The following is a 25,372-nucleotide window of genomic DNA, read 5'->3' as shown; positions in this document are numbered from 1 at the left end:
TCTGAGAAACACTTCGTTAAGATGAATAAAGAAGGGCGCCTGGGTGGCTCATTTGGTTAAGCGACTGCCTTCGGCTCAGATCATGATCCTGGAGTCCCGGGATCGAGTCCCGCATTGGGCTCCCTGCTCGGCAGGGGGTCTGCTTCTCCCTCTGATCTCTTCCCTCTCGTGCTCTCTGTCTCTCATTCTCTCTCTCTCAAATAAATAAATAAAATCTTTAAAAAAAAAAAGATGAATAAAGAAATGGCAGACCTGGAGAAAATATTTGCAGACCACACATCTCATAAAGGATCTGTATATAAAGAATTTTAAAATTCAATAGTAAGACAAATATTCCAGTTAGAAAATGGGCAAAGACATGAAAAGACATCTTACCAAAGAAAATACGCACATGAAAAGATGTTCAGTATCATTAGCCATTGGGGAAATGCAAATTAAAATGACCATGAGGTATTGTAACACACTTTTTAGAAGAGCTAGAATAAAAAAAAGTGACAATAGTAAATGCCAGTAGGGAGGCAGAGAAACCAGATCTCTCACACATTGTTGTTGGGAAAGTAAAATAGCACAACCACTCTGGAGAATACTTTGGCAATTTCTTATAAAACTAAGCCTACACTTACCTGATGATCCACCAGCAGCTGGACCCTTAGATGTTTATCCCCAAGAAATCAAAACATAGGTCCATTCAAAAACCTGTACATCAGTTTTCATAGCAGCTTTATTTGTAAGAGCCTAATAACTGGAAATGACAGAAGTATTCTTCCATGCTAGCCACCTGACCAAACTGTGCTATATCCACACAATGGAATACTACCCAGAACTAAAAAGAAACAAACTATGAATGCGTACAACAACTTTGATGGATCTCAAGGGTATTATGCTGAATGAAAACAATCTCACAAGTTATATGCTGTATGGTTTATGTAGTATTCTCAAAATTCTATGTAGTAGTCTCAAAATGAGGTAATTATAGATAAAGAACAAGCGAGTGGTTGCCAGGGGTCAGGATTGGAGTGTGAGGGGAGGGATATGGTATGGGTGTGATATGAAGGATAGCAAGAAAGAGATCTTAATGGTGATGGAACAGCTCAATATCTTGATTGTGGCGATAGTTACACAAAGGAATACATGTGATAAAATTGTATAGAATTGCAAGACATACACACACACATATACATGATTGTGTGCAAGAAAGATCTTAATGGTGATGGAACAGCTCAATATCTTGATTGTGGTGATAGTTACACAAAGGAATACATGTGATAAAATTGTATAGAACTGCAAGACACACACACACACACATATACATGAGTGTGTGTAAAAACTAGTGAAATCAGAATAAGGACTGTGACCTTTACGCATAAGCACAGTATTCCACATCTAGTAGGTATTCTGCAAATACTCAATGAAGGGATAAATGAATAAATGAGTGAAGGTATTAAATGTAAATGGTTTCAAGAAATGTTTAAATTATCTCATGAGTCACTGACTCATAATGAATTGCAAAAGAGGCTAGGTATATTTATATTTTATTCTTAAACCTCTTAGGAATAACTGTACTACCATAACATGTTCCTTAATGTGCTTTTCAAAAGCAGAAGACTAGACTGAACAGCTGAAAGATCAGGCTCAATATGAAATTGCTCATGTTCTTCTTTATTTCTTCCTGTTCAGTCATAGCTGTGACAGAACAAAGGAACCATATTGACTTAAATCAGGTATAGGGTAGTACAGACAGCTGGCATCACATGATGGAAGACATTTAGCATTTTCTAAATAGAGTCTTTTTAAGGCTCCAGCTTAAGATTACCTATTTGTGTCAACATTCAAGAACCCCTGCATTTTGAGGGTCTGAGTGACCCAGCAGATAAGTACACCAGCCTCAAGGTTGGAAGATTGAATCCAATTTCTGACCACCAATGGCTTAAGTCAGTACATGGAAAGACTGATGTCATTCCTGGTTGTGCTTTTCTATCCACAGCATTCCTGACTTTTAGCATGACTTTGTACTTTTAATACTATGGTAATGCAGGATAGAATTTTTTTTATAAGTAAATGATTGAATGAGTTCCCCTTGAGCTCTAATGTTCAGTAATTTGAACATCTTTAGTCTTAGTACACAGCACTTAAACTGAAAATATATCTTTAAAGGCAGAAGACTTAAATTTGTGGTAAACTAGCCTTGTCCTAAGCTATCAATACCATGCTCATAATCATTCATTCAAAGAAAAGTGGTTGAATCTGTTTTTGGCAGTAATGGAGATACAATAATAAAATGAGATCACCCTAAAGGTCTGTACAAAATAACCGCGAGGCAGACGTGCAGATAGACACTTCCACTGCTGTGTGATACTGCCTATGAGGTAGGTAGGAACATGAAGAGAAAGTGCCCAATTGTGCTCAAAACATCAGGGAAGAATTCCCACAGGGGCAGAGGCTGGAGAGGAGAGTTGAAAGATAAGCAGGAGTTGGCTTGGCAGACAATGAGACAGCATTCCAGAGCGAAAGAACTGATAGATGCCAAGGTTCAGGCTGTTAAAAACCTGGACATGCTTAGAAGTGGAATGTACTTGGAATGGCTAGTGCAGTGCTTTTCAAACTTATTTTTGCTCTCTTGTAACCCCTAAAACACTTTTGAAAAGCTCTGAACCCCTTCATGCATTCTAAGAGCAACATCTAAAATAGTGGCAAAGAATGTAATTCCTGCCGTATTATTTTAAATTACCGACAATTAAAGATAAATTTTAAATCTACTCTCCTAAATGAAACTTCAGTAACATAATGGTTTCATAATCACCATCATTCACAAATTCATGACCATGCACTTTTTTTTAACATTGGGAAATTATTCATTGCACCTTTTTCTGTTTGAATTTGTGTTTCCATTTCATTTCTCCTGTAGAACTTTATACTAATGTAACATATGCAAATTTTTTAACATCTTTAGTCATCTATTTCTCTGCCAAAGACATATTTTAAGTAAAACAACTCTTTTGTGATAATTTTTTAATTAAACTTTTTATTTTGAGATAATTGTATATCCACATGTAGTTCTAAGAGATAGTACATAAAAATTCTACATACCGGGGCACCTGGGTGGCTCAGTCGTTAAGCGTCTGCCTTCAGCTCGGGTCATGATCCCAGGGTCCTGAGATCGAGCCCCGCATCGGGCTCCCTGCTCTGCGGGAAGCCTGCTTCTCCCTCTCCCACTCCCGCTGCTTGTGTTCCCTCTCTCGCTGTCAAATAAATAAAATCTTTAAAAAAAAAAAAATTCTACATACCCTTTACCTATTGTCTTCCAATGGTAACATCAGCAAAACAATAGTACAATATCAACACCAGGATATTAACATTGATACTGATCATAAGTTATAAAATATTAAAAGATTTATTCTCTATGAGTTATCTTTTCAAATGATTGCTTGTCCAAAATTGATCAAAGCACTCTTTTAAAATGTTGATTAATAACTAGTAAACAAAATGAGGAATGCATATTTTAATGAGATAAATGTGGCTTTTCTTCCCCAAATTAGTTCTTGTCTCTGTGGATGAATGTAATTATTGCTACATTGAAACAGGATTTAGCACCAGTTATATTGCTTTTTTCTTTCTTCTGTAGCTCTGAGTGTTAAGAAGTTTGTTCACATAAATAAGTAGATGGGAAAAAATGGACCTATTTGATTGACTGAATGGATAATGATGCCAAGGTAGAAAATACAGGAAAAGGAGAGCGAATGCGGAGCTAGTTTGGTTTGGATATGTTGAGTTTGGGATCTCTGCAATCTGACTATGCAGGGACTTTCACAGAAGCAGGAGGAGGAGCAGGATTCAGGGGTATACAGAAACCTAAAGAGAGAGAATCTTGAGAAAGTCCCCAGTGGCCCACAAATGCAGCTGCTGCAGAGAGATGAAATCAGTACAAGTCATTTTGGCTAGGTTAGAGAGTCGAGTCTGTCACTCTCGGGCACAGAATTTAGACACTTCAGAGTTTTCTGGACCAATCAGCTTCCTAATTGTTCTTGGGAATGTCTGTACTGCCAAAGAACACTGAGGTATCCTGATTGGATTGCTAGCAACATGCACCAATGTCCAGGGGACCGAAGAACTGTGTGGGAGGGAACTTGAACCTGGCTCATAATGGGGGTTTAAACATATAGGGTCTTCAAGTGGTCCAGATAATGTGACCGTTGTAGGAAAAAAAGTCTTTGAATGATAGAGTGGGTTAGGGCTTCTTGGATAAGAACAAATGGAATCTTGAGCAAATCTCCTCTCTGAGCCTTATTTTCCCATATATAAAATGGGGATAATAAGCACAAGGAAAAGAACCTAGCACATAGTAGGGCCTCAATAAATATTAGCTTCATTAGTAGTAGCAGCAAAAGTAGTAGAAGCCCCAAATACCACATGTCTTGGTTAACCTTCCTGGCTATGCCCTCAGCCTACCACCTTACCTTCAACCTGGAGATTTTTGTCCCCGGGAAAGATATTGGCTCCTTTGGGACTCAGTGGATGGTAGGAGAGAGGGTGATGTAGTTGTGGCAGATATCTGTGGAAAGGCAAAGTAATAGTACTATAGGGGGCAGGGGAAGGTAAGAGCAGCAAAATTTGCTCAGAGGTAAAATATCTCTCCCCCAACCAGAACTTTTGTAGGAGTCCCCCAGGGCAAACCCCAGCTTCCTTCCAACCAAACTGTTGGACGTTGATATTAGGGTGTTTTATCAATTGTGACACATGGATGCACAGCTTGATAAGGCAGCAAGTGCTGAGAAATAGCCACGGATTTGACACGTGGGAAGTCTTTGGTAATCACAGCCAGATTGTTTCTGTGGAGTGCAGGTTCAGTCTCCAGAGTGGAATAGGTGGAAGAATCTACTGTAGGTAACCAGGAGCACTCTGGTACAAGCAGTCATTAGATGGCTGGACTAGAGTGAAACAGATTTTGTCCTCAGTCCACTGTTCTTCCCTTTACTATGCCAAAGCAGGATGATTCTCCCAGGAAATAAGGAGTGAATGAGATATATAAACTGGAGAGCACATGTAAATATGAGGAATTATAGAAGCATTCATGAGACAAGCTACACGATGAACAAGATGAAGACTGAGAATTACCCACTAGCTGCTATTATAAATTATTTGTCAGAAAGTGACATTTAGCAAATGGGGTTATTCTGGGTCTCTTGGGGTTTTGAACACAGGCAGCACTCTGGGATATTGAAAACTTTAGACAAAATTGCCCTAGGATGTGAATTTCATACCCTCAAACTGGGGTGCTCCAAAGGTGGGTTCATGCACTTGTAAATAGGGGGAATAAATAATCACCTTTTAGGTGATGACTTGAAAGATCTCTTTTATTTATTTATAAATTCTTATTTTTTTTAGAGAGAGAGACAGCATGTGAGCAGGGGGTAGGGGGAGAAGTGGCACAGGGAGAGGGAGAGAGAGAATCCCAAGTAGGCTCCAATCTCAGAGCAGAGCCCAATGTGGGGCTCAATCTTATGACCCTGAGATCATGACCTGAGCTAAAAGGAAGAGTTGGATGCTTAACCAACTAAGCCACCCAGGTGCCCCAAAGATCTCCTCTTTTAAAACATGACCTAGTAATCATTGAATCCTTGGAGCCCAGAACAGTGCCTGACATAGAGTAGATGTTCAATAAATGCTGAGTTAATAAATGAATTTTTAAAATATCTTTCCCATTAATACTTTGTGGTGCCTAAAATTCTGATATGAGTGTGTGTGTGTGTGTGTGTGTGTGTGTGTGTGTGTAGCACTACCCTCATCCACAAGCAAGAAGGGATTAACATACTGTCTCTGATGCCTCAGTAATAACATCTTCCAGCTTTTATTAATCGGATTACTTTTCTCCCATGATGTGGAGGTGGCTGGAGAGCCCTGAGTGCTTGACACTTGACAATAGGAGTGGCTGAGAGACTATAAAAGAAGACAGAAAATGACATCATACTGTAAACTCTTTACCCTCTCGGCATTCTTGTCTTAGTTCAGTCTTGTCCAGAACAAGGACTTCCTTCTATGAGACCACAGGCTGTAAAACTAAGAAGCCAATACAAAATTTGGAGATGAATGGATTCTGGGCTGGTTTTTTTTTTTTTTCTCTCTCTCTCTTTTTTTTTATTCTTATGTTAATCCCCATACATTACATCATTAGTTTTAGATGAAGTGTTCCATGATTCATTGTTTGTGCATAACACCCAGTGCTCCATGCAGAATGTGCCCTCCTCAATACCCACCACCAGGCTAACCCATCCTCCCACCCCCCTCCCCTCTAGAACCCTGTTTGTTTTTCAGAGTCCATCGTCTCTCATGGATCGTCTACCCCTCCGATTTCCCCCGCTTCATTCTTCCCCTCCCGCTACCTTCTTCTTCTTTTTTTTTTTTTCTTAACATGTATTGCATTATTTGTTTCAGAGGTACAGATCTGAGATTCAACAGTCTTGCACAATTCACAGCGCTTACCAGAGCACATACCCTCCCCAGTGTCTATCACCCAGTCACCCCATCCTTCCCACCCCACCCCCCACTCCAGCAACCCTCAGTTTGTTTCCTGAGATTAAGAATTCCTCATATCAGTGAGATCATATGATACATGTCTTTCTCTGTTTGACTTATTTCACTCAACATAATACCCTCCAGTTCCATCCACGTTGTTGCAAATGGCAAGATCTCATTCCTTTTGATGGCTGCATAATATTCCATTGTATATATATACCACATCTTCTTTATCCATTCATCTGTCGATGGACATCTTGGCTCTTTCCACAGTTTGGCTATTGTGGACATTGCTGCTATAAACATTGGGGTGCACGTACCCCTTCGGATCCCTACTTTTGTATCTTTGGGGTAAATACCCAGTAGTGCAATTGCTGGATCATATGGTAGCTCTATTTTCAACTTTTTGAGGAACCTCCATACAGTTTTCCAGAGTGGCTGCACCAGCTTGCATTCCCACCAACAGTGTAGGAGGGTTCCCCTTTCTCCGCATCCCCGCCAACATCTGTCATTTCCTGACTTGTTAATTTTAGCCATTCTGACTGGTGTGAGGTGGTATCTCATTGAGGTTTTGATTTGGATTTCCCTGATGCCGAGCGATCTTGAGCACTTTTTCATGTGTCTGTTGGCCATTTGGATGTCTTCTTTGGAAAAATGTCTGTTCATGTCTTCTGCCCATTTCTTGATTAGATTCTTTGTTCTTTGGGTGTTGAGTTTGATGAGTTCTTTATAGATTTTGGATACTAGCCCTTTATCTGATATGTCATTTGCAAATATCTTCTCCCATTCTGTCGGTTGTCTTTTGGTTTTGTTAACTGTTTCCTTTGCTTTGCAAAAGCTTTTTATCTTGATGAAGTCCCAATAGTTCATTTTTGCCCTTGCCTCCCTTGCCTTTGGCGATGTTTCTAGGAAGAAGTTGCTTCAGCTGAGGTCAAAGAGGTTGCTGCCTGTGTTCTCCTTTAGGATGTTGATGGACTCCTGTCTCACATTGAGGTCTTTCAACCATTTGGAGTCTATTTTTGTGTGTGGTGTAAGGAAATGGTCCAGTTTCATTCTTCTGCATGTGGCTATCCAATTTTTCCAACACCATTTGTTGAAGAGACTGTCTTTGTTCCATTGGACATTCTTTCCTGCTTTGTCAAAGATGAGTTGACCATAGAGTTGAGGGTCCATTTCTGGGCTCTCTATTCTGTTCCATTGATCTATGTGTCTGTTTTTGTGCCAGTACCATGCTGTCTTGTTGATGACAGTTTTGTAATAGAGCTGGAAGTCCGGAATTGTGATGCCGCCGGCTTTGCTTTTCTTTTTCAACATTCCTCTGGCTATGCGGGGTCTTTTCTGGTTCCATACAAATTTTAGGATTATTTGTTCTATTTCTTTGAAAAAAGTGGATGGTATTTTGATGGGGATTGCATTGAATGTGTAGATTGCTCTAGGTAGCATTGACATCTTTACAATATTTGTTCTTCCAATTCATGAGCATGGAACGTTTTTCCATTTCTTTGTGTCTTCCTCAATTTCTTTCATGAGTATTTTATAGTTTTCTGAGTATAGATCCTTTGTCTCTTTGGTTAGATTTATTCCTAGGTATCTTATGGTTTGGGGTGCAATTGTAAATGGGATCGACTCCTTAATTTCTCTTTCTTCTGTCTTGTTGTTGGTGTATAGGAATGCCACTGACTTCTGTGCATTGATTTTATATCCTGCCACTTTACTGAATTCCTGTATGAGTTCTAGCAGTTTTGGGGTGGAGTCTTTTGGGTTTTCCACATAAAGTATCATATCATCTGTAAAGAGTGAGAGTTTGACTTCTTCCTTGCCAATTTGGATGCCTTTTATTTCTTTTTGTTGTCTGATTGCTGTGGCTAGGACTTCCAATACTATGTTGAATAGCAGTGGTGATAGTGGACATCCCTGCCGCGTTCCTGACCTTAGGGGGAAAGCTCTCAGTTTTTCCCCCTTGAGAATGATATTCGCTGTAGGTTTTTCATAGATGGATTTTATGATATTGAGGTATGTCCCCTCTATCCCTATACTCTGAAGAGTTTTGATCAAGAAAGGATGCTGTACTTTGTCAAATGCTTTTTCTGCATCTATTGAGAGGATCATATGATTCTTGCTCTTTCTTTCGTTAATATATTGTATCACATTGATTGATTTGCGGGTGTTGAACCAACCTTGCAGCCCAGGGATAAATCCCACTTGGTCATGGTGAATAATCCTTTTAATGTACTGTTGGATCCTATTGGCTAGCATTTTGGTGAGAATTTTTGCATCCATGTTCATCAGGGATATTGGTCTGTAATTCTCCTTTTTGATGGGGTCTTTGTCTGGTTTTGGGATCAAGGTAATGCTGGCCTCATAAAATGAGTTTGGAAGTTTTCCTTCCATTTCTATTTTTTGGAACAGTTTCAGAAGAATAGGTATTAATTCTTCCTGAAATGTTTGGTAGAATTCCCCTGGGAAGCCATCTGGCCCTGGGCTTTTGTTTTTTGGGAGATTTTTGATGACTGCTTCAATTTCCTTAGTGGTTATAGGTCTGTTCAGGTTTTCTATTTCATCCTGGTTCAGTTTTGGTAGTTGATACATCTCTAGGAATGCATCCATTTCTTCCAGGTTATTTAATTTGCTGGCATAGAGTTGCTCATAATATGTTCTTATAATTGTTTGTATTTCTTTGGTGTTGGTTGTGATCTCTCCTCTTTCATTCATGATTTTGTTGATTTGGGTCATTTCTCTTTTCTTTTTGATAAGTCTGGCCAGGGGTTTATCAATCTTGTTAATTCTTTCAAAGAACCAGCTCCTGGTTTTGTTGATCTGTTCTACTGTTCTTTTAGTTTTTATTTCATTGATTTCTGCTCTGATCTTTATTATTTCTCTTCTCCTGCTGGGTTTAGGCTTTATTTGCTGTTCTTTCTCCAGCTCCTTTAGGTGTAGGGTTAGGTTGTGTACTTGAGACCTTTCTTGCTTCTTGAGAAAGGCTTGTATTGCTATATACTTTCCTCTTAGGACTGCCTTTGCTGCATCCCAAAGATTTTGAATAGTTGTGTTTTCATTTTCATTGGTTTCCATGTATTTTTTTAATTCTTCTTTAATTTCCTGGTTGACCCATTCGTTCTTCAATAGGATGCTCTTTAGCCTCCATGTATTTGAGTTCTTTCTGACTTTTGTCTTGTGATTGAGCTCTAGTTTCAAAGCATTGTGGTCTGAAAATAGGCAGGGAATGATTCCAATCTTTTGGTACCGGTTGAGACCTGATTTATGACCGAGGATGTGATCTATTCTGGAGAATGTTCCATGGGCACTAGAGAAGAATGTGTATTCCGTTGCTTTGGGGTGGAATGTTCTGAATATGTCTGTAAAGTCCATTTGGTCCAGTGTGTCATTTAAAGTCTTTATTTCCTTGTTGATCTTTTGCTTAGACGACCTGTCCATTTCAGTGAGGGGGGTGTTAAAGTCCCCCACTATTATTGTATTGTTGTCGATGTGTTTCTTTGCTTTTGTTATTAATTGGCTTATATAATTGGCTGCTCCCATGTTAGGGGCATAGATATTTACAATTGTTAGATCTTCTTGTTGGATAGATCCTTTAAGTATGATATAGTGTCCTTCCTCATCTCTTATTACAGTCTTTGGTTTAAAATCGAATTTGTCTGATATAAGGATTGCCACCCCAGCTTTCTTTTGGTGTCCATTAGCATGGTAAATGGTTTTCCACCCCCTCACTTTCAATCTGGGGCTGTCTTTGGGTCAAAAATGAGTCTCTTGCAGACAGCATATCGATGGGTCTTGTTTTTTAATCCAATCTGATAGCCTGTGTCTTTTGATTGGGGCATTTAGCCCATTTACATTCAGGGTAACTACTGAAAGATAGGAATTTAGTGCCATTGTATTGCCTGTAAGGTGACTGTTACCGTATATTGTCTGTGTTCCTTTCTGGTCTATGTTGCTTTTAGGCTCTCTCTTTGCTTAGAGGACCCCTGTCAAGATTTCCTGTAGGGCTGGTTTTGTGTTTGCAAATTCCTTTAGTTTTTGTTTGCCCTGGAAGCTTTTTATCTCTCCTTCAATTTTCAATGACAGCCTAGCTGGATAGAGTATTCTTGGCTGCATATTTTTCTCATTTAGTGCTCTGAATAGATCTTGCCAGTCCTTTCTGGCCTGCCAGGTCTCTGTGGATAGGTCTGTTGCCAATCTAATGTTTCTACCCTTGTAGGTTACATATCTCTTCTCCTGAGCTGCTTTCAGGATTTTCTCTTTGTCTATGAGACTCGTAAGTTGTACTATTAGATGTCGGGGTGTTGACCTATTTTTATTGATTTTGAGAGGGGTTCTCTGTGCTTCCTGGATTTTGATGCCTGTTTCCTTCCCCAAATTAGGGAAGTTCTCTGCTATAATTTGCTCCATTATACCTTCTGCCCCTCTCTCTCTTTCTTCTTCTTCTGGGATCCCAATTATTCTAATGTTGTTTCGTCTTATGGTATCGCTTATCTCTCGAATTCTGCCCTCGTGATCCAGTAGTTGTTTATCTCTCTTTTTCTCAGCTTCTTTATTTTCCATCATTTCATCTTCTATATTACTGATTCTCTCTTCTGCCTCATTTATTCTAGCAGTTAGCGCCCCCATTTTTGATTGCACCTCATTAATAGCCTTTTTGATTTCTACTTGGTTGGATTTTAGTTCTTTTACTTCTCCAGAAAGGGTTTCTCTAATAACTTCCATATTTTTTTCAAGCCCAGCTAGTATCTTTAAAGTGATGATTCTGAACTCTAGATCTGACATCGTACTAATGTCCGTATTGAGTAGGTCCCTGGCAGTCGGTACTACCTCTTGTTCTTTTTGTTGAGGTGATTTTTTCCGTCTTGTCATTTTGTGCAGAGGAGAATAGATTAATGAGAGAACAAAATGCTAGCAGAGTAACAATGTCCCCAGAAAATATACTCTAAACAAATCAGAAAAAACCTGAAGCAGTGGGAAAAGAAAGGGAAAGAGAGAAAAAAGAAAAAGAAGAAAAAGATAAAGATAAAAACAAAAAGAAACAAAACAAAACAACAACAACAAAAAAACCAGAATGTGACCAAATATGATCAGGCTGGCATATAGATCAGTGCCACACACTAGATTTGGGGTGTATTTTGGTCTTTTAGAAGAAAGTGCCTCCCAAAATTTTAAAGAAAGAAAAACTTATATATGTACAAAAATAAGGGTTGATATGATGAAGGGATGGAATATGACTGTAAAGATGGAAATTATAAAAAATTTTATAAAAGGAATTGATAAGAAGTTGTTTGAATAAAGAAAGAAGAGGATTTAAAAAAAGAAAAAAAAAGGGAGAGGATGTGATCAGGCAGGGGAATAGAAAACACCATATACTAGAGATTTAGGGTATATTTTGATCTGTTAGAAGAAACTATCTCAAAATTTTAAAGAGAGAACAACTTACATATATAAGCCAAAAATACGGGTAACTACCATGAAGGGATAGAATATGACTCTAAAAATGAAAAATAAAAATGTTTTTTTTATAAAAAAAGGGATTGATAAGATGTTGGTTGAAAAAGGGAAAAAGAAAAATTCAAAAAGAAAAAAAGGTAAAAAAAAAATTAACTTTGAAAGACTACAGAATCATGGTAAAAAAGCCATGAATTCTATGTGCAGTAGTCCCCTAGAGCTGGAGTTCTGCTGTTCTCATTGGTGGGTAAACTTGGTCTTGGCTGGCTGTTCTCGCTGATCTTCTGGGGAGGGGCCTGTTGCCGTGGTTTCCAATTGTCTTTGCGGGAGGCAGAATTGCCCCGCCCTTGCCCCCTCCCAGCTAAGTAATCTGCTCAGGTTTGCTCTCCGGGGCTTTTGTTCCCTGCGAGCTTTCCGTACAGCTTTGGAGGCGGAGAGTGAAAATGGCAGCCTCCCAATCTCTGCCCCGGAGGAGCCAAGAACTCGGGGCCCCGCTCCTCAGTGAGCCCCCAGAGAAAAGCCGTCAGTCACTCCCGTCTCCCCGGTCTCCAGCCGCACTCTGTGCTCACCCGGCCTGTGACCACGCGTTTCTATCTCTGGCACCCGACCCCGGGTGGAGTCTCCAAACCCAGCAGATCCCTGCGGTGCACTCCCGCGTGGCTCCTCCCGGGGGAGGAAGGTGAGTCTCCCTGGATCTGCCACTTGTTGGGTCCCTGCTGGAGGAGGGCACGGTTTATGGCAACCCCGAGCTGAGGGCCCACGCCTCGGCTCCGCCTCTGCAGCCGGCTTCCCTGCTCCGATACCTGGGAGCTCTGCCACACTCAGGCACCCCCGGTCTTTCTGTGACCCGTGGGTCCTGAGACCACACTGTCCCGGAGGGTTCCACCCCCCGCTTAGCCACTGGAGCGACGTTCCTCAGCGGAGCCGACTTCTAAAAGTTCCGATTTTGTGCTCCGCGGCTCTATCACTTGCCAGAAGCGGCCGCCGGAGGCCCCTCCCCCGCCGTCTATCCTCCCGAATATCGCCTCGGATTCACTTCTCTGCACGTCCTACCTTCCAGAAAGTGGTCACTTTTCTGATGAGAGAGTTGTTGCTATTCTTTTCTTCGATCTCCTGTTGAGTTTGTAGGTGTTCAGAATGGTTTGATCCCTATCCAGCTGAATTCCTGAGACCAGACGAAATCCAGGTCTCTTACTCCTCCGCCATCTTGCTCCGCCCCCCTCTCTAGGCTGGTTTTGTTAAAAGCTTGCTTCTTTTTCTAGCTCTTGTGACCTCTTCTTTTTTTTTTTTAAACTTTCTTCATTTCTTTCTCTCCCTTTGTCTTTCCATCTACCTCTGCACTTTCTTCCCTTGCCCTGCCCCAAAGTGTTCCTTCCTTGAACCTCTGTGCATATCATAGGTTTGTCCCTTCATTGTGGAAAGTGTGTTTGGAGGAGTGTATTTTAGCCAGTAACTGGAAGTAATTATGTAGGCACCTGCAGACCAGCCCTCAACCTCCTTGTTTTATGGCCATATAACATTCGGCCCTAAAAATTTTACAGAGCTGTTTTAAAGTCATTTCAACCTGTGTCCTTTCCTCAAATTGCCTGTGTTTTTGTTGTTTTTTTTTCTTTCTAAATAGTAGTAGCTTTGGGAATCATTCTCTTTACTATATGCCACTCTGGCGGTCTTGTACTAAGGCTGGGAAAAGCCAGCTGGAACTTGGGAATGCAGCATCACCTTGGGACTTTGGCTCTCTGCTACTGAGATTTCATCTTTTAATCAGCAACTTTTCTTTTTTCTTCCCCTGCACCATCCCCTAGACCACGCAACAACCCTGTCTTATTGTTTTAGCTTGTCCCTTATAATCAAGGCTGAAAGGTCTTCTAAGACTGTATTTGTGCTCCCCCTGTCAGTCCACGTGTGGCCACCAGTTGCTACATCCAGGGAGCCCCATTCATATTATGTTCTATGTACAAGTTAGTGGTACTGGCGTGGATTGACTTCAAGTCTCAGTATATACATTCAGGTATACAAGAAATGTAACTTTTATTTATTCTATAATTGAACTTAATTTCTATTTTGAGTCCCTACTTACCTGGGTAGTAGACATTTACTCTTAGTCAATTAGCTTCTTTTGCCTGGGGCTGTATCTAAGTCTAGAGATGGCTTATGAATGCCAAGGTCATAGGGGAAAGGATGCATTTTGTCCTTAATAGTCAGGGATGCTGAAATGACCAACAGACACATGAAAAGTGCTCAACATCGCTCGGTATCAGGGAAATCCAAATCAAAACCTCAATGAGATACCACCTCACACCAGTCAGAATGGCTAAAATTAACAAGTCAGGAAACAACCGATGTTGGCGGTGATGCAGAGAAAGGGGAACCCTCCTACACTGTTGGTGGGAATGCAAGCTGGTGCAGCCACTCTAGAAAACAGTATGGAGGTTCCTCAAAAAGTTGAAAATAGAGCTACCCTACGATCCAGCAATTGCACTACTGGGTATTTACCCCAAAGATACAAATGTAGGGATCCGAAGGGGTACGTGCACCCCAATGTTTATAGCAGCAATGTCCACAATAGCCAACTGTGGAAAGAGCCAAGATGTCCATCGACAGATGAATGGATAAAGAAGATGTGGTATATATATACAATGGAATATTATGCAGCCATCAAAAGGAATGAGATCTTGCCATTTGCAACGACATAGATGGAACTGGAGGGTGTTATGCTGAGTGAAATAAGTCAATCAGAGAAAGACATGTATCATATGACCTCACTGATATGAGGAATTCTTAATCTCAGGAAATAAACTGAGGGTTGCTGGAGTGGTGGGGGGTGGGAGGGATGTGGTGGCTGGGTGATAGACACTGGGGAGGGTATGTGCTATGGTGAATGCTGTGAATTGTGCAAGACTGTTGAATTACAGATCTGTACCTCTGAAACAAATAATGCAATATATGTTAAGGAAAAAAAAAAAGAAGATAGCAGGAGGGGAAGAATGAATCAGGGGAAATCAGAGGGTAGACGAACCATGAGAGACGATGGACTCTGAAAAACAAACTGAGGGTTCTAGAGGGGAGGGGGGTGGGAGGATGGGTTAGCCTGGTGATGGGTATTAAAGAGGGCATGTTCTGCATGGAGCACTGGGTGTTATGCACAAACAATGAATCATGGAACACTACATCAAAAACTAATGATGTAATGTATGGTGATTAACATAATAATAAAAAATAAAAAAAATAGTCAGGGATGCTGGTCACATGAGATGGCCATTGTTTCCATCACAGGGTCCCACCTTCAGGAGATCTCTGGGAGGCTCTCTGTCATTCTTCCCTTGTAGCCATTTTTCTCTAGAACTAGGGCTCTTACTTAGGAATCCATTCCTAGAATAAGGGAGGATCCCTCTGCTGTCAGATCACATGTACCTGTTTTGAATCCTTTTACTGGGGTATTTAAATATAGATTATAGTGTACTTTATCTGAACCCATCACCATCTGTATATTCCCATTATTTCCCTTTTATCTCTTTTCTCTTCCTCCAGCTTAGAAGAATTTGTTCCAGGCTAAGATGTAATGATGGCATTGGTAATGTGAGGCAAAGATCACTACCCTCCATTCACCTACCATGCTAGCTAAATCCTGCATCCCCTCAGGGCCCAAATGGCATAGACTTTGGAAATCTCACAGTCAGAAAAGGGCTTCTTTTTATGCTTTTCACTCTATCTTATACCTCCTAGTGAGGTAATGGATGAATGCAGAAGAGTCTGGCTTCCTGAATTGGCAATTTGGTAAGGGGCCAGAAGCCACTGGGATAAAATGTGAGTATTTCCAAAATGTTGCCCTCCATTCACATTGTTGCTTCAAAGTGCCTGAGTAGGCACTTCTGGGTTTTGTCGTCAGTTCCTAGGCAGCCTTATAGGACAGGTGTTGGGGAGATGAATGAAGGTAGAGTCTGATAGTGTCTTAGAGTGAAGATTGAGGAATGAAGATACTGTTGAAAACATATATTGGCATGTCTTTCTTCTACTTCCTGTTTCACTGTAGTAAATAAATGCAGAGAACACAAAGAAAGGGATTCAATTGTAGGGAAGGGAATCCCAGCCCCCAATTCTACCACCATATTTTATCCCTTATTTGTGTTTTAATTTTATCCTCTAAGATGAGGAGAAACAAAAAGAAACAGTGGTTTTGAGTATAAGATATGATAATTATATTCTCTATAACTAGGGAAGTAGGAAGGAAAAGATTATTGGCATTACAGAAAAAAAAGGTGTCTTGTATAAATCTGACCTACTTGCAAGGTCTATGAAGAATTAAACTAACAGTCCAATCTTGTAAGATTTCCTTTCCATACACAATCACTACTTTTAAGCTATCACAAATAATTTTTGAATGTCAGTGTATTGTCTGTGGATTGAATGGACACTTGTCTGTCTGTAACTTTGTCCAAGTCTTATCTGTCTTCTGGGTGCCCATGGGTCTCAGGAACAGAACAACATGGAAATAAAGTGTGAGCAGCCTAGGGGCAAATCAGAGCTCCTCATGTGGAGGTGTTTGTCTCCCTTGCCTGGCGATGCCTGGTTTCACTCTGGAAAGTCTGTCCTTTTTGTAGCCAGACCCTAGCCTTCCCATTTTCTTGATGAATGAAGATGGTTAGGAGGAAGCCAACAAGAGGTTGGGGCAAATGAGCCTGTGTGGTTAGGCTACATTATATAATTATAGTAATATTGACAAATGGTCTAATATGCATTTGGGATTACTTTGTTCCAGAAATTAAGCTAAATGCTTATTTGTCTACATCACTATTTCAATCTCCATAACAACCCTTTGAGGTAGGAACTCTCATATTACCATAAAACAGATCAGGAAATAGCCTTGAGAGCTTTTAAGGAATATTCCCAAAGATAAGGATCAATACATTTCCAGTGAGTGTGACAGCCAAAGAAGGGGCCCATGTCACTCCAAAGGTCATCTTGTGTGAGAGACTTCTGTGGAGTGCTCTAAGGACCCACCTGTAACCACTCAGAGCCTGACCAATGCTAGTAATGGAAATGGAGGAAAGTGTGGGGCATAGGTATCAGCTTCAGAAGATGTTGCTACTTTTTTTTTAAAAAAGATTTTATTTATTTATTTGACACAGAGAGAGAGACAGCGACAGCAGGAACACAAGAAGGGGGAGGTGGGAGAGGGAGAAACAGGTTTCCTGCAGAGCAGGGAGCCTGATGTGGGGCTTGATCCCAGGACCCTGGGATCATGACCTGAGCCGAAGGCAGATGCTTAACGACTGAGCCACCCAGGCTCCCTGATGTTGCTACTTTAAAAAAAAATACTAACATAGAATAGGAACTGGAAAGTAGCATTTTGTACTATATTTTTATTATTCCTATTAAGTTGCTCCTGGAAGAGAATTGCATATTTCCCTCAGCGGGTGGGAATTCACAGCTCCTCAGACCCTCCTTGGTCAGACCGAAATAACAGAGAGGGCAAGAGAGGGTTGTCATTCTGGGGATGCTGTTTTTACTTATTACTTATCAGGTCTTGTTCCTTCTTAATGAAAAGAAGTTCTCACATTCTTCTTTTTAGATTTTTGGCAAGAAGTCTTTATGCTTCACTCAGGCTTTGGTGTGAATACCTGTGTGTGTGTGTGTGTGTGTGTGTGTGTGACTTTTATCAAAACATGAAAGAACTTTTATAAACTAAACCATGAAATAAATTAATGTTTCTCCTTTCCTACCCACATGGGTGTATGAGTATGTGTGTGATTAAAACCCACTCCCTTAATAATTTCACAAGTTTATTTTAGTGGAGTATAAGGTGATGAGAAGAACCATGTGGGACCCTGTGCACAAGGGAGAGGGAGGGGAGGGCTTTAGGACCAGCAGGCAGTGAATCTGGATCACTTGAAAATCTAGCAGATCTGAGGGTAGAATGTCTGCGGCTGTTCACACTGGCTTTTCCCTTCTCCCCAGGCTCCTGAGAGGTGGGAGTCTTGAAATACAAGTTACAAGGTGACGATCCATGATAATACAAGTTTTTCTTCACGTGGTATTTATGATTGTCTCACACAATCCTGAATGTTAGCTCTTAGCGGCACAGGATGGGAATAAAAGGGAATCTTAGTGATAAGTCTGGCTGGCCCTCTCATTATGCAGATAACCTAGGGAAAGGTGAAAGAGCAGAGCCAAGGTCATACAGCTAGTTAGGGTCAGGACCACATTCCAAGTTCCTTAAGTTCTGGTCCAGTGTGATTCCATAATCACTTGGCCCTATTGAGCAGAATTACTGTAAGAGGACCTTGGGCTTTTTCCTCAACATGTATTGGTATACAGAGCACTTACTTCTAAAATAGAATATACACTATTCTATCTAACACACACATAGCAACTAAGCTCACTACTCTGTTCCATACGATAATTTAGGGGCAAAAGTCCCATCTTTCTGGAATAAAAAATACAACAGTGTGTTAAAAGGTTTATGTTTTTTTTTTTTTTAAAGATTTTATTTATTTATTTGACAGAGAGAGAGATAGCGAGAGCAGGAACACAAGCAGGGGGAGTGGGAGAGCGAGAAGCAGGCTTCCTGCCGAGCAGGGAGCCCGATGTGGGACTCGATCCCAGGACCCTGGGATCATGACCTGAGTTGAAGGCAGACGCTTAACGACTGAGCCACCCAGGCGCCCAAAAGGTTTATGTTTTTAATTAAAATTTAAGTGCTGTGTGTTAAATCTATATTCTCCTGTTTGGGGAATGTGCATGAAGAGTGCTATGGAGGAAAACCCTGGCCTCCTGTCATTGGTGTGGAGGAGATTTGCTGGGTGTGTTGAGGATTTGCATTTTTATGCTTCTTCCTCTCCTTATAAATAAGCTGGTTTATTGAAAAGAGAATATTCTAGATTTGGAAATATCTCATTTGGGGTTGAGGCAAAAACTTCTGGAGATTGATGAGACACCCACTATGATAATGACCACCCTCATATCCTTCTCTGACTACACTCCCAGTCATCCCTCCTTCCTATTTTTTGCCATCCCTTCCTCCCAGAATCTTATTTCTGTTCAGCTATAACCCCTTTCTTCTTCTTCTTCTTTTTAATTAAAAATTTTTATTTATTTATTTGAGAGAGAGAGAGAGCACAGGCAGGGGGAGCAGCAGAAGGAGAGGGAGAAGCAGGCTCCCCACTGAGCAGGGCGCCCAACTGACGAAGGGCTCCATCCCAGTACCATGAGATCATGACCCAGAGCCAAAGGCAGATGCTTAACCAACTCAGCCACCCAGGCACCCCCATAACCCCTTTCTCCTATCACTGGAGAAGATCCCAAGAGGTCTTGGGTTGTACTGACCATATGTATGGGTAGAAAGTAACTATTGATTGGGAATTTTCTTTGTCTTTGGTAGCATTCCATGAATTGTGCTCTAAGGAATCTAGTATTCCTTATGTCAAAAGGTATTCTACCTCAAACAGATTCTGTGTTCAAATGAGTTTGGGAAGCAGAAGGTTAAACAATTGCTACAGGGCTTTTCAGGGCCTTCAGCAGAACAAATTCTCAGGCACAGTGTAAATCTGCAGGAGGTGGGTGTGGCATGCTGCATTTTTCTCAAGCCTACTTAACCATGGGATACTACTCAATTTAGGAAGAACTAACTACACCATGTGGATACTTCAACTTTATAGGTGAATTGTAGCCTTTCAAAGACCTGTTTCTGTCAGATTGGTTTTTTGATTCCAAACCTTGCTTAGAGGTGGGGGAAGGGAAAGGAAGAAGGAAAGACGTGTATGTAGGTAGAGGAAGCTATAAGGGAGTGAAGGCACTTACAAACAACACTGTGCTCTTAGAGCACCTTTGTTGATGTGAATGAAGGAGAGCTGAGAGCATAATGGTGCATGAACTTTGATGATGAATACTACTGCAATTGATGTAAACATGATCTGGAATATTCTGGAATAAAAAATATATCCATCTTGAAATGTGGAAATACTGTATTTTGCTGGCTTTATTCAAATACGGGGCATTCTGGTTGTTACTGCAATAGATCTGTTTTCAAATTTGACTTTATGATGACATAATGATGCACAAATGAAAGAAATATACAGAAAATAATTTTATAAAAGGAAAAAAGGTTAATGTTGGAGAATAAGAACTTTTACTGGAAGTGATAGAAATGATACACAAGGGAGATAAGGTTTAGCTCTGTTTTCGATGTGAGAGTAGACAGTATATTTCAGGATGGTCTTAGCATGCCTTGGTTAACGTCAGCATGTCTGAGTAGAAGGGAAGAACCTAGAACTTGAATTTAGAAACTGCCATTTGCAGTAAATAGTCACTAAATGGGCAGATTGAGTCACTTATTGCAGAAACCAGTGGATGTGGCACCAGATACCCTGTGATTCTGTTCTGCCCATAAAACCATTTATGTAGCTGTGTTAGGGCATCACATAGAATTCAGGAATGAGACATAGTCCCTGGAATATGATCTTGCGAATGAGAGGCAGGGCTATTCTTTTGGGGGGACTGCTGTACTCACTAGACTATTGATATAGGGAGGGCTCAGGTAGGATGAATGAAGCAAGTCTTGGGAATTGGGATCAGATCTGGGACAGAGGGGCAGGTGCAGCCTGGAAACACAACCAGAGGGTTGGTCCATTTGTTCGTCCATTTGGACCATTGGTCCAAACAGCTATTGATATGACCTGTTTCAGGACTTAGAGATGAGGATGAGGCCTGATCCTGACAATTTTTGGAGATGAAGAAGGAAGGTCAAGTGGTTTCAAACATGGGGAGAGGAAGGAAGCAGGGGTTTGGAATCTGGGATTGGAAAGCTGGGATTGGGAAGCTGGACACATAGAAGTTGGGGCACTTAGAATTCTTTAGCCTTTCCTTTTGTAAATTTACAATGATACCACTACTTTCATCCAAGCTAAGATTGGATCCAATGAACTCTTCTCTGAAACACCTCCCCTAGTGTTCTCAGGGAGATTTTGGAGAGGTGAGGGTAGGACATATTCCTGCAATGCCTCTGACATTCTGAATTGCATGGTCGTTAAGTTGGACTTGTCTTTTGTCTTAATGGTTGTTGGCTTCTTGTGAGTAGGGGTCATGAAATCAAAAGCAGTGCACATAACTGTCATTTACTAAACTCCTATGGTGTGCCAGATGCTTTAGAAAGCCCAAACCCACAAAAACAAAGAAGTAGGTGTCATCATCTTCGCTTTACAGACAATGAAACTGAGGTTCTAGAAGATCAAATAGCTGTTCAAGAACTCAGAGCTGGTATGTGGAGGGTCAGGATTCAGACCCAGACTTCCCTGGCTCTAAACCCCATATGCGTTCACCGAGACCAATGGATCTCTACTGGAGAAGTTTCAAAAAATACTGAGGTAGGGCGCCTGCATAACTTAGTTGGTTAAGCATCTGCCTTCAGCTCAGGTCATGATCCCGGGGTCCTGGGATTGAGCCCCACATTAGGCTTTCTGCTCAGTGGGAGCCTGCTTCTTCCTCTCCTTGCTGCTCCCCCTGCTTGTACTCTCTCTCTCTGTCAATAAATAAATAAAATCTTTAAAAAAATACTGAGGCATATATCCTCATCCTTGAATATTTGGATTCATTTCATTTGGGCTAGCATTTGGACATCTGTGGGGTTTTTTGTTTGTTTATTTGTTTCTGCTTCTACGTATAGGTTTATTTTTTTGAAATGAATTAATTATAATTAAAAAGCATAGCTTGGGGAACATCCATTCTCTTTTCCATAATTGTACCAATTTATATTTCTACCAACAGTGTAATAGATTTTTAATTTTTTTCTTTTATTTTAATTCTAGTATAGTTAACATACAGTGTTATATTAATTTCAGGTGTACAATATAGTGATTCAACAATTCCATACATTACCTAGTGCTCATCACAACAAGGGTACGCCTTAATCCCCATCACATATTTTGCTCATCCCCCCACCCACCTCTCCTCTGGTAACCATCAATTTGTTCTCTGTAGTTAAGAGTCTGTTTCTTGGCTTATGTCTCTATCCCTTTTTTGTCCTTTTCTCAATTGTTTTGTTTCTTAAGTTCCACATATGAGTGAAATCATATGGTATTTGCCTTTCTCTGACTGACTTATTTCACTTAGCATTATACTCTCTAGCTCCATTTATGTCATTGCAAATGGCAAGATTTCATTATTTTTAATGACTAAATAATATTCCAGTGTATATGTGTGTGTGTGTGTGTGTGTATACACACACATACTCTTCCACTGTGTGTGTGTGTATACACAATGGAATATTTATACATACTATCTCTTCTTTATCCATTCATCCATCAATGGACACTTAGGCTGCTTCCATAATTTGGCTATGGTAGATAATGTTGCTGTAGACATCGGGGTGTATGTAGCCCTTTGAGTTACTATTTTTGTATGTTGGGAGTAAATACCCAGTGGTGTGATTATTGGACAGTAGAGTAGTTCTGTTTTTAACTTTTTGAGGCACCTCCATACTATTCTCCAGAGCGGCTGCACCAGTTTGCATTCCCACCAACAGTGCAAGAGCGTTCCCATTTCTCCACATCCTCCTCAGTACTTACTGTTTCTTGTGGTTTTGATTTTAGCTGTTCTAACAGGTGTGAGATGATACCTCATTGTAGTTTTGATCTGCACTTCCCTGATGATGAGTGATGTTGAATCTTTTCATATGTCTGTTGGTCATCTGGATGTCTTCTTTGATGAATGTCTGTTCATTTCTTCTGCCCATTTTTAATAGGATTATTTGTTTTTTGGATGTTGAGTTGTATAACTTCTTCATATACTTTGGATATTAGCTCTTTATCAGATATGTCATTTGCAAATATTCTCCCATTTAGTGGGTTGCTTTTTTGTTTTATTGATTGTTTCCTTCACTGTGCAAAAGCTTTTTATTTTGATGCAGTCTCAATTGTTTATTTTTGCTTTTATTTCCCTTGCCTCAGGAGATGTAGCTAGAAAAATATTGCTACAGCCAATGTCAGAGATATTACTGCCTGTGCTCCCTTCTAGGATTTTTATAGTTTCAGGACTCACATTTAGGTCTTTAGGACATCTGTGTTTTTTAACTCCACTAGGTGATGTTAATGCGCAGCCAGCCCTGAGAATCCTGGCCCTCTATCATGTCATGTTGTCTTTATTGCTATCCCTGGCTTCTAGTACAGCACTCTTCTATGTTAGGGGTTAAAGACGTGTTTATTGATTAGTTTAGAGAGTGTTTCTTACCAAAGGGAAGAGCAGGGACTGAATGCCACTAGAAGTTATAAAGTGTTCCCTTAGAGGTTGAAATTGAACATGATGTTTACCAGAAGGCATAATTAAGGATCAGTGGGCTGCTATTCATTACATGCTTAGAGATGTTTTCCAAACCTTCCATTGCAGGTGGTGTCGTCCTCAACCCAGCCTATTATGGCATGTCTGGCCATACCAACATTATGATCCATGAGGTGGGGCATGTCCTGGGACTCTACCATGTCTTCAAAGGGGTCAGTGAGAGGGAATCCTGTGATGACCCCTGTAGGGAGACAGTGCCATCCATGGATACAGGAGACCTCTGTGCCGACACTGCCCCTACTCCCAAGAGTAAGCTGTGCCAGGACCCAGAGCCTACCAATGACACCTGTGGCTTCACCCACTTCCCAGGGGCTCCATTCAGCAACTACATGAGCTATACAGGTACCACAACAGTCTCAATGTGACTATTTTCTATTAAGATTACATGGGAGCCCTTTGTGGCTGGGGTGGGGTGTGGGGGGGCGTGGGGGTGGGCTTCCAACTTTGACTCCACTTGGCTGTGGAGGGGTGGGAGGTGGAGAGGCCCGTGAAGTGGTCATTCATGCCAGAGAGCTGAAGTGTATCTATCATGCCATGTTCTTTTTTCTCATGTCTTTGAAGAACTTAAAGAAATATGACATAAAGGGGTCTTGTGGACTGGATTCTCCTCTGCTAGAGGTCAAAAGAAGAATACTCTTTTATCTTGGATAGTTTAAAAAAATACTGTCTCATTTAAAAAATGGTACTGCTCTCCTGGTCCTGGGAACAACCCTATTATTTGGTCTCGGTATCCTGGATTATGTCTCTTCCTGTACTCTTTTATCTTCCTCATTTCTGGCAAAAAGTAGTACTAATCATAGTCTCTTGATAACGGACTCAAATTTATCCCTAAAAGTAAGGACTGATTTGATCTGATGATTTATTCTAGGGAGAAGGAAGGAGATGATTTTTTTGTAAGGTCCAGGGGCTTGTTTGGTGATAAATTCTAGGACTATCCAAAAAAAAAAAAAAAAAAAGATAAATCACAAGACCTTGGTCATGCCTTTGAAGGGAAGAAAAGAGTGGTGAGCTGGTCCTGCTTGTGACTTATCGATATATTTCAATCCAAGTCTCATTTTGGTATATAATTCAGGTGCATTGAATTCATAAAGACCAGCATCCCTGCCTCCCTCAGCAAGGACACAGTGACCCTTGCCAGGGGAGACCAGACAATGGGGTGCAGGAGGCAGAGCTGTTTAGTTACCACCTTTGAAGTGGGCAGAGAAAACATCTAAGAAACAGGGGGCAGTGTTTGACTGGTGTGCTCTCATTAAAAAAGGCTCTGAAACTAAGATAACTCCTTTTCCAGCCCTATGAAAATTGTATCTAACAGGGAGATGTTGCAGGCTCCAAAAATAAGGTTGGGACCTCCATTCCCAGTCCTACTGCATCCTTGATGTTTTGGTTTGCTCTTTCTTTGAGCATCTCCACTGAATTCTCCCTAACCTTGGTAGAGTCACTGGGCATAAAGCAGGTGTCTGCAACTCCAGAAACGTTCATGAATAAAAAGGCCATATGCTTAAACACTGCCATCTTGTGGTTTCCTGAATAAGTAACCATCAGCTAGGAGCAATCTTCCACCCCAGGGCATGAGTCTCACCCTGGCTTGGCCCAACAGTAGGGTAATGGTCCTGCTTTAGGGATAAGCAAGCGCTATTCTCTGCCTTCTCTTTCCCACTTGCAGCTTAGATACTCTCTGGAACAGAATACATTTAGTCATTTGACAAGTCTTTATGGAACCCAGTAAGTGTGAGGCATTGTGTCGGGTGGTAGTGACTTAGGGCATGAGCAAGGCGGACTTCATCCCTGCCTTGGTGGTCTTTGCAGGTTAAGACCTTTATCTCTCCTGTTCCTTTTTTTTGTCTCCACAGATGATGACTGCACCAACAGCTTCACCCCTAACCAAGTGGCCCGGATGCATTGCTATTTGGATCTTGTGTATCAGCAGTGGAGTCAAAATCGGAAGCCTACCCCCATCCCCCTCCCACCCATGGTCATTGGGCAGACCCACACATCCCTCACCATCCACTGGCTTCCTCCGATTAGTGGCGTTGTGTATGACAGGTGAGAGGCACTTGCCATGCTCTGTCTTCTCTGTGGCATTTTT

At 41.0% G+C, this 25,372-nt stretch overlaps 1 protein-coding gene across 1 annotated transcript in view; it reads left to right on the top strand.

Moving 5' to 3' along the window:
• Nucleotides 1-25,372, top strand: part of PAPPA2 (pappalysin 2) — a 96,119-nt gene that overhangs the window by 15,247 nt on the left and 55,500 nt on the right. The window contains exons 3-4 of the mRNA XM_044916190.1: nt 23,335-23,628; nt 25,137-25,329. Of these exons, the coding sequence (XP_044772125.1) occupies nt 23,335-23,628; nt 25,137-25,329 (487 nt within the window). The remainder of the gene's footprint in view (nt 1-23,334; nt 23,629-25,136; nt 25,330-25,372) is intronic.

Source organism: Neomonachus schauinslandi, chromosome 6, assembly GCF_002201575.2.
Source record: "Neomonachus schauinslandi chromosome 6, ASM220157v2, whole genome shotgun sequence".
NCBI lineage: Eukaryota > Metazoa > Chordata > Mammalia > Carnivora > Phocidae > Neomonachus > Neomonachus schauinslandi.
This window is presented reverse-complemented; position numbering and strand designations above follow the sequence as displayed.